The 10,280-nt window shown below is 43.6% G+C and overlaps 1 protein-coding gene across 1 annotated transcript; it reads right to left on the minus strand.

Moving 5' to 3' along the window:
* Positions 1–798: 798 nt before the first annotated feature.
* On the minus strand, positions 799–9,360 carry LOC308219657 (aldo-keto reductase family 1 member B1-like; the record flags this gene model as incomplete). The annotated part of the gene is made up of 10 exons (XM_080614919.1): positions 799–841; positions 1,178–1,260; positions 2,123–2,206; positions 3,306–3,387; positions 3,594–3,700; positions 5,421–5,543; positions 6,442–6,519; positions 7,262–7,378; positions 8,386–8,553; positions 9,292–9,360. 10 exons carry the CDS (start codon positions 9,358–9,360, stop codon positions 799–801), a joined length of 954 nt encoding a protein of 317 aa, XP_080471045.1.
* Positions 9,361–10,280: the final 920 nt, after the last annotated feature.

Here is a 10,280-nt window from a genome sequence, read left to right on the forward strand (position 1 = left end):
TTTGTAGGTAGTCCTTATATTCAGTGGAGTGGATTCTGATGTGTGTTGTCACTGTATAAGATGCTGTCTTCAACCTTTCACCAGTAATCACTCTAGACTTCAGTTTCTAGCTCTTCAGAGAGAGCTGCATGAGGTAACAGGTACAACTTTGTTCTTTAGCATTAGCTAGAGCACAATCCTGTTTGATGCTTAAGCCACAAAGTAGTCTCTATGTATTGTCCTTGTACAGGAATTATAGAAGCTCATTTCTGCCTGTATTAAGATTAAAAAACAAACAACAGACATCAGGCATGTTTTCATAACTAATTTTATGAAAAAATTTAAGCACTGCACTGATTGCTGTTATTCAAACTTCATATAAAATTCCAAAACATTAGAGATTCACACTATAAAAATCACAATTATGTAAAAAGCAAAGTAAATAAAGAGAACATTCCTTTACAGCAACTCATGAGCCAGTATGACTGACTGCACTTGAAATAATGTATAAAAAAAATCATGTAAGTAACCAGAGTTTTCTGTTAAACATGTCTTTAATTAAGGAAAACAAGGAAAAGAGGAAATGAAGAGGCATTGTCTTTTTACTCTTAATGAAAACCAGATTTCTGCTAACAGTCTTTATAAAAGTTCCATCCTTATTGATGCATTCTTATACCAGCTAGTGGCCTCCTCCTAAAAAAGGAGAAGTAACTGCTCATAATGACAGTCAAGTACAAAAGAAGAAATCAAGACCAAGCTACAGCGTACATCTTCTAATCTGGAAGGAGTTACATGGAGGTCTTGCAGAAACCACTGGCATTAATATTCTGCTTTGAATGGGTAGTCCTTGTGATTGACAGCTCTGAGGAGACAAAGAACTGGTTATTTAAGTATTGTAGAAAGTATCACCATCAGCATTTCTCTACTGCAGTCTCCCTGCCCCACTGCCAATGTACTCAAGTTTTGCTTCTGTCATTAATTTTAACATAGTCTTGTGAGCAAGCACATGATACACAAAGATGCTGAAGGGAATGTCCTGCATCAGTCTCCCTTCTGACATCAGTTTCAGGACATTGTTACCTGGGGTGCAAGACTGAAGATATGAGCTCTCCCTTGCCTTGGTCATGTATGTTTTCAAGACATGGCGGATGAAAATATAGATAGGCTTAGTGGATAACAACAATAGAAAGGAACTTACTGGAGCACTGGAACTGCCCTCCAGTTCCTGTTAAAGCTGAGGATGACGTCCATCTCCTTTTTAGACAGTTCAAAGTCAAACACCTAAAAGGAAACAAAAGAACAGCCCTTTTTACTTAGTTTCATGAGTAGTTAGCTACTAATATGCTTCATGTATTCATGACTTGAGGAAAGGAACACATTGCATCCACATTAAGCAGTTAAGAAATCCTCTTATTTCTTAGCCAAATACCAATCTGCCCTTGAAGTAATCAAGACAGCCCTTTTCTCTCTGAGGTGCTGTTCATAGTAATGTCTTACAGTTCTGAGTGGTTGAATGCAGTTTGTGCTGTAATACACAGAACAAAAACTTAAGATGCCAAGGATGGATTACTCAATGTATTGCAAATACTGGAACCAGCAGTAAATATTTCTGCTACAACAGAGGACTACTGGGTACCAACCGCAAATAGTTGCCTCAGTCAGTTGTCTAAGAGTTCTTGCTGGTGGTTCATAAGAGAAATAAGTCCAAAATTTAGCAGCATGAATTGAAAGTAACACAGAGGCCTTATGAGCAGATGTCTACCTGAACTTTCCTGTCAAGGGGAACCACAGCCTTGAAGTGAGACAAACTGTAATGGGTCTGGTGTTTACAGCTTGTTCCTTACATCCTAAAGAGAGGCTCACTGAGCATTTCCCAGGGGCAAGTCCAAAACTTGGATTGCCTTTCTGGACAGCAGAGCTTGGACTGCCCTGGGGTAACCCATTTCTATTCTGACAGGAACAAAATGCTTTTCTGCAGAGAACAAGTGCAGGTGCTTAGGTAGCACAGAGCCCCCATCTTTACATCTCTGCACTCCCCTTCCAATGCCTCTTAAGAGCTGCTCCATGGAAACATGGAAGAGATATGGGTTTAGGCGCCTATCCTGTGTAAAAAAGTAGCAGCAGTTCCCAATGGAAACTTCACCTTTATGTTTTCCTCAACACGCTGAGGTTTCTCAGACTTGGGGATGACAACCACTTCTCTTTGGATGAGAAACCGGATCAGGACCTAGCAAAGGACAAGGAGGAGCATGAACACAGAGGTACCAAAAAATCTGTTCAAATGAATTTTGTGTTCTCTCTTACCACTATTTTTTCATTCACAAACCAATTTCCTTTTCTACAACTATGTTCACTCTTTGGAAGACTCTACCAGTTTGCACACAGGAGTTTGATGTACCAGGATTTGCTTGCAGTCTACCGACAAGCTAATTGTTTCTGGCCTATGTTGTTTCTTCATCCTGGCTTCTGCAGGACATTTTTTTATTTTCATTTAGGATAGAAGGGGAAGGGGGGAGGAATGATGATGCTTCTGGCTTGCATTATATGAGTGCTCAGACCCCAGTGATAACGCAGATTATTTCGGTCTCACAGGTATTTCACCTGTGTTAAGATTTTTTGAAGTCCTTAAAAGGAAAAATAAACTTACAGACTTTAAACATTGCGTGTGTGTGTGTGTCCCTTCAAAAGAGTACTGCTGAATACGGTTTTTTTGTTCTGCTCTGCCTGTCTTAAAATAGGACTGTGGTTGGCTGCTTGTGAACCTGTGGGTTTGTTTAAAGTGCAGTTTCTGCACACCCTGGGCAAGAACTCATCTGTGTGACTAGTAAGTAACAGAGAAAAAAATCATCTTGTATAATCAAGCAGCTTTCAATGGCTCTTTGTGAACACAAGCAAACGGGGAGCAATCAAATTAATCTGCCGATTACAGGATTCTCTGAAGAATAACTTTGCTAACTTAACTGGAGAAAGGAATGACAAGTTAGCTTGACGATTTGTAGGTAAATCTCAGGGGAAAGGGGTTCTCTGGGAGCAAGCACTTCTCTCTGGGAGCAGAAGGAATCTCCCCAGAAGCGGGAACACCTGAGATAAGCATGCACCACTGCTTATCAGCCCCTGCCCCCTCTAAACTCACAATCAGGACCTCTTAGAAAACACCTGATAATTCATAGGAACGCTGGTAAGAACTGGGTCAGTGTGAGGAGTTAAGTGCAGTTCAGCTCTGTTATACCGTATCTCTAGAGAAGGCAGCATCTGCTAAGACTGGCCATTAGTCATGAAAAGATGTCAGAGGAGGAGAAATAGTTTCCTCTGACAGACTCACTGACCTGGGCAGGGGTTTTACGGTGTCTAACTGCAATCTCTTTAATCCTGGGATCCTCCAGCAGCACAGGTTCCCCAGGCTTGGCCCTATTAAAAACAAAAGCCAGGATATTCATGATAGAGAGATGTTAGCTTCCCTGCAGGAAGCCTGAAATTTTGTGTGACATAATCTGCAGCAAAGCAACAATATTTTTCCAATTATACCTGCATTATTTACATAATTTGCCTCAAAGATTCATGTTGCAAATGAATGGATTTGTGTACGGAAAGGCTGCAGAAGAATATTTTCTTACCACGGGCGGTTAGGAGAGCCAAGAGGACTGTATGCGGTCACAACAATCCCTTTGGATTGACAGTAGTTGATCAACTTTTCCTGGGTTAGGTATGGATGACATTCAATCTGCAAGCACAAAAGCATGGTGGTTGATACAGAGGCAGACTGCACCGGGCTCCTGAGCATAACATTTTAATTCCTCTTGGGTCACAGAAAATATGAAGACTCCCAGTATCATGATTAAAATTACCTTATAAAAACATCATCACATCACAGCAGTATCTAGAGGTCTAGCACAGAGAACAGGGCTTCCTCATGCTCCGTATTATGCTAAGATAGTGAGAAATAGATGAGAAGAGTGAAAGTGCTATCTGGTCAGGAACTGAGGAAATCAGTCTTCCTTGACGACTGCAGAGCAGGACTGCATCTTCAGAGAAGCAGCTCAGGATACCTGAAGTTTAGTTTCTGCTCCAAGTCACCCAAACTCTCCTCAAGGAGTCTCCCTGATTCCTGAAGAAGCCTGGGAATCTGAGCTTCCCAAGTTTAGCTCAGATCACGTGACCACCCTTTTGGGCAAGACATCCTTTAAATGGAAACAGCAAGAGCCTACATGGGGATGCTGCTCAAGTTGCCACAAGCCATAGTATGACCACAGGGTTATGTCTATACTGCAGAATGTGGCACCATACACATACTTAGCTATTTCTAAATGCTATAGCTTTGCTATGAGGTATGGTGACGTGAAATCCATGTACAGTAGTTTATCTAGTCCTGAGCTAGATTAGGCTACTACGGCAATGAAAGTGTGTGGCACAGGCACATCCATGGAGAAGCGAACTGAAGTCAAAACCTGAAGTTCTTTAAAGTGTTGAAGCTGGTAGAGCTTTTAACATGGGGATAGTTGGGTCCATACCCACCAGAACTTTATAACCCTCAATAAAATCTTTCCAAGTTCTGCATTCCCCTTGTGCTAAACCTGCCTGGCACACACACTGGCCTCAAGCCCAGCACCACAGCACAGGCAGCAACGTGCCTGCACAGGACCAAGTGTGGGGATTTTACTGGATATTGCCAAGCCAGTAGAGATGGGCTCTCAGCACCCCCAGCTGTGTGCAAAGAAGTCTTATATGGAAGAAGGTCCTGATACCACTGCTGTCCTGCGATTTCTTTCGTTCATGAGGTATGTGCTAAGTATTTGTTATATAACTGCATATTTCAACCCTCCCTTCTGAGCCCAAGTTCAGTGAAATGGTTTATGCTGAAAAACAAATAAGTTCAGTGAGTGAGTTAGAGCATTTCTGTACGTGCCCATGCCTGTGCTCGCAGTGGGAATTATGCTGGTTATCCCAGGGTTGAAACAAATGGGCCTGTGGCAACTTTGGCTGTGACATCCAAGTCCAAGTCACACTTGAGAGTGTGAAAGAGGATATACAGCAGAAAAACACAAGGTCTTATACAAGGTAATGGATATTTTCACTGTTTTTCACTATCTAAAAATGATACATTCTCATGTGTTTGATATTACTGTGATATGCATAATCCATACTGTTTTGTATGACATGCTCTCAAATCACCACTGCATATATGCACACCAGTCTACAAAAAAAATTTCTGTTGACATCCCTGTCAGCTAAACACCATTAAGACTGACACTGTACCAAAGCCTTGCCTATCACAGGCAGTACTGGTTTAGTCTTTCAGAAAACTAGAGGTACCCATTGTGCTTTGCCAGACCTTTTGATGGCACCAAAGCTATTCAAAGGTCATGGCAGAAGTCAGTTTTAGATGTGAAGTGTAGCATTAGTATTTCAAGGTTAGTTGACATCAACAGAAACAAAAATCTTACCTGGTTATTTACTGGCTTGTATTTCAGTCCTGGCTTGTTCAAGATTCTTTCAATCTGCTCATGGTTAAAGTTGGAGATACCAATGGCTTTTACTAGGCCAGAGTCCACCAGCTCTTCCATGGCCTAATGAGCAAAGTCAACCATATGTGTTTATGAGGTGGTAATGACAAATCAATGAACAACTCATACTAGACTGCAACTTGTATTATCTATATGCTTTACATTCCAGTGCCTTTTTAGTCATCAGCGGTCTTGTAGTAAGCATAGGTAAAGCCCTTCCCAAATCTTCGTTCGCGAAGTCAAGCCATCATCATCATCATTCCAGTGCAGATGGGAAAGTAATATAAGAATGGCTTGGCCAACCCTTTTGTAGTAGGAAGCAAAATTATTTTGCTTTGGCTTCTTTGGGGGTCATTTTACCATAGGTTAAAAAGCACGGGTGACCCTCCACTTCCTCCCTTACCTGCACACTACCTCTGATTTGGCAGAACATAGCAGAGAGGATGTTACCTTATACTCAATTACCTCTAAATACTTCCTTGCACCTGTAATCTGCTGCTGCAGAGAAAACTGTTAATTCCCAGAGCTGCAGCATCACAGAGGTGCAGGTAGTAGGAGCAGGCCCCAGTGCACAAAGAAAAGAGGACTGAAGGACAGCCAGAGGTGCTGACGGCCAACACCGAAAAGCATGAGAATTCCGTATCTATATGAAACACCTACTAAATCAACAACCACACCCGGATTAATCCAGGCTTCAATTCTTCCATTGTATGTACACAAATATTTTCATGACAGCACCGGCAGTGCTGATAGCTTCCTCCTCTTTAGTCTTAGTAAAGACATCCCCCTATTGCTCCCCAAAACAAGAGGTAGCAGCAGCTCTGCTCATTTTGATCATGAAATACAACTTTTTTGTGACTATCCTCCATACCCAAACCTATTCTTTAATTTCACTGCGCACGCAGATCTCTGCTGCATCTTTAGTGCTGACACCTGCCCACAAGAGCAAACATCAACTTACCTCCCATGTGTCCAGAAAATCTGTATCACTGGGGATACTCATACCCTTCTCATCCACAGGATTCAGTTCTTCACCAGCCTGTTATTTCAAGGCAGATAATGCATAGACTTTTTGTTAAGAGCTGAATTTCCTACTGTTTACTAGCACTTCTGACTGGATTGATAGGCAGCAAGTTTGGAGGTTATTAAAACATATTACATAACTGAAAAAAAAACCGCACATTTTTTGGACAAGGGCCATATTTCTACAAAACAAACCCTGCACATAAAAAGTGGGAATTAGCAGTAATTACATAACTCAGGCAAATCTAGGTAGAAGGCAAAAGATACCACCCCCCTCCTCTTTATTCTAGTGTTGTTTTTTTTACACAGGTGTAGACTTGGGGGGCGGGGTGTGGGGGGTGTGGAGGCTGTGAAAGTACTGTGCTGCTGCACTGTGATTCATTTCCCACTGTTGGTTGCTCCAAACCAAGCCAGCATCTCCAAAAGCTGAGATGTTCACACTGTTCTGGCCCAGGAGAAGGCCATGATCCCAAACTGCACAATTCTGTGTTGGTTACGGTTTCCTTGAGGACCCAGCGGGCTTGTTAGCAGTGCTCATACCTACGACTATCTTGCCCCAACAAGTGCGTAAATCCAGATTCACATGCTAAAACATACCACCAGCTAGTTAGTGACTGAATTCTTGCTACCACAAGGGTAAGGGAAGAGCCAAATGAACCACAGCATATCCCAGCTGCATGATGAAGATGGTCACAACACAGATGAGAGAATGCACCATGTTTCTAGCCAGACAAGGAGAAGAGGGATGTAGGTACTACCTTGTACCCCATAGGGAAGTGTATCAGGTAGAGATCAAGGTAGTCCAGTTGCAGTGCAGTGAGGCTCTTCTTGCATGCTACCTTAACCAAGGACCTCTCGTGGAATGTGTTCCATAACTGCGGGAAGAAGCCGAACCGTGATTCTACAGTTTCCACAATCCAGGGGACAGAAGCTTCTCCCTTGGTGATCTGGGAGGAAAACTCCTTCCCCACCTACTCAGTTCACGCTGAAGACAAGGATGCCGATATCTTCATGGTAAGGCAGGACAAACATACCACAAATAAGGAGTCAGCCATGAAGGTGGACAGTCAGTATTCCTACTTATGAAAAGAGATTCTCAGAAATAAATATAACACTCTGGAAGGAGTGTTAGTGTTAGATTTTGTTTTTTCAGCTTAAATTCTGAGTCTTAAGCAGCTCACAGCTACCCAGGTTCTGTCCCTTTTTACTGCCCACAGTGAGAATTGTTGCCCATTTTACTTAATTTCTGAAATGAAAATCCAAGTAATTTAAATAGAAGAACTTGAAAGCATTATTCAAATTAAAATCTGTTCTTTAACAGAAATTAAGAGCATGTGCAAAAGCCTAATTATACTCAAAGTTTTATCATTTTGCTAATGAAAACCCCAAGTAATAATTTTTAGCTGAAGTGTTCCTATTTTCTGGTAAATTGCATCGCTGAGGCAAGTGGAGAAGAGAATGCAGTGGAGTTATACTTTAATATCTATTTCCTTTCAGGCTTACATTTTGTACATGACACCATTTTCAAGGGTCTTGAATACCAATAAGTAGCACAACACCTTTGAATTCAGACATCTGATTTGTCTTTTTTTTCCTGATCTTTCTAGGGTGCGAGCAAATGAACCACCAGTATAATTAAATGCCTTAATAGACCCAACGAAATTATTAGATTAGCAACTGCCATGCTATATTTCCTAAGTTCTCAATGGCTTCTGATAAGGCTCAGTCCAAATTACAATTGAAGGATAGAATTTATAGCACACATGACACCCATGAAGTGAAGGTCAGAGAAGGGAATAGGTCCTCATGTTACTTTACAGATGGAACAAGTGTTTACTTTCTGAGAAAAGCTAAATGTCCCAATAATCCTGCATCCTTGTACCTTGGTGACAATGAAGAGGTCTTCCCGTTTCACAGCCCCCTCCTTGATCTTCTGCTGGACTGCATTCCCTATTTCATTTTCATTCTGGTAGAAATAGGCACAGTCAAAGAGGCGGTAGCCTGCATCAATAGCACACTTTGCCACCTCTTCCACCTTTCCTGGAGGAGCCTGAAAGCAAACACAACCAAACCATGAGCTCTTCCATGGCCTTCTGCCACTGCTCACTGCTGTTACAGCTCTGCACAGTCCTCATTTCCACCTGCGGATGGACTTTCTTGTCACCTGTATTTAAACTGAGTTTCAACTTTCCAAGCAAACAGCATTTTTGTAGGGAAATGGGACAGAGCAGAAAGGAACTAGTTCCTGTGACACATTTTGACTCCAGCAGCATGTACCCACTATCCTTTCCCCTTCTTTACTCTCAATGTTGCCCAAGTACTTTCGCCAAACCCTGCCCACGAAGGCAGTCCCGTGGCACAGGACGCCATCGCAGGGTTGCGAGCTGCCAGCACCCAGGCAGCCTCTCGTAACCTACTTTTGCTTCTTCCCGGTCCATTTCCTCTTTTGCTCCCCCTCCTCTTTTTTTTTTTATCCGCCCTCCACCTTCCTCACCCCCTCACCCCCCTTCCCCTTTTGTTTTGCCCTTTTTTCCTTTGCTGTTTGCTCTCCGAGCCCCGCTCTCCCCCCGGCCCCGCCCGGCAGCCCGCCCGGTTATACAAGCGGCCGCTATTGCGGGTGGGCGGCGCGACCGGACCTCCTGTCCCCGGGCAGAAGAGCGGGTTCCGCGGCAGTCTGCGCCGCACCGCGGGAGCCCCGGCTGTGGTTACGGCTCTTCTTCTTGTGTTTTGTTTCCTTTCCACGCTCGCAGCGCCCGCCGGACCAGCGTCCTCCCGCCCGCCCCGGTACCTGCCAAGTGCCCAGCCCCAGGATTGGCATCTTCATCTTGTTGCTCAGCTCCACGCAAGGGCTCGCCATAGTGTCCGCGGGTGACCCTCTGTCTGTGCGTGTCCAAGGCGGCCAGAAGCCGCTTAAAGGCGTGGGGCCGTCCATCCCCCGTTCTCACACCCCTCCACGCACCTCCCTCCCCGCCTCCACCGGATTTCATTACATGTGAGACACAACGTGTCCGTGATTGAGAGATTTTGGTTTGTTGTAGAAACGTGATACTAACAGGGTTTGTTTGGTTTTGCTCTGCATAAACTAAAAGCAAATGCCATAGTGGTGGTGAGTTTGGCACTTTGCATGTATTCTTCTGCAGCAGAGAGAGCCTGAGGGGTACCAGGAGACTTGCATGAGGCTCCCTGGGCCGTTTTCTCAGTTACACTTAAGTGGTGACAAATGGACTGAAGTTTTCACCTTTTATCCTAGAAAATACTACACTCACCTGCTGTTCGCAGAGCAAGTCAGAAAGAGAATGTAGTCTTAGCTTTACATCAGTTCTGCATTCCCCACCTTTGCATGCTCACGCTGTGCTCCCCGCAGGAACGTTGCAGCACTCTGTGCGAAAGCGTCAGTTCCTAATGCTCAGTTAAAATGTCATCCAGCATCAGTAGGGTGTCAGAGGCTGCAAAAGGGATTTGTGATCACAGCTTGTCTACAGGTAGTGCTTTAGTCTGAATAATCCTCCACCTTTTTGTGTAGGATCAAAATACTTTGAGAGGGATGACATTTAAAGGCTGCACAAAACCTGATACGAATATAGTGCTCAGAAATCAAGAGCCATAAGCTTGGAAGGCTGGGATAGTTGGCTGACAGCTGTCTTGAAGAAAAGGTGCTTTATGTTAGGAAGCTGGTGTAATTTCACACCCTACCTCAGGAATCTCACGTGTCTCAAAGCCTAGGCTTTGTGTTTATCAGAGTAGGGATTCCCTGCTTCTTGAGTCTTCTTTTTTCTT

The sequence above is a fragment of the Psittacula echo genome (genome assembly GCF_963264785.1).
Source record: "Psittacula echo genome assembly, chromosome: 1".
Classification (NCBI taxonomy): domain Eukaryota; kingdom Metazoa; phylum Chordata; class Aves; order Psittaciformes; family Psittacidae; genus Psittacula; species Psittacula echo.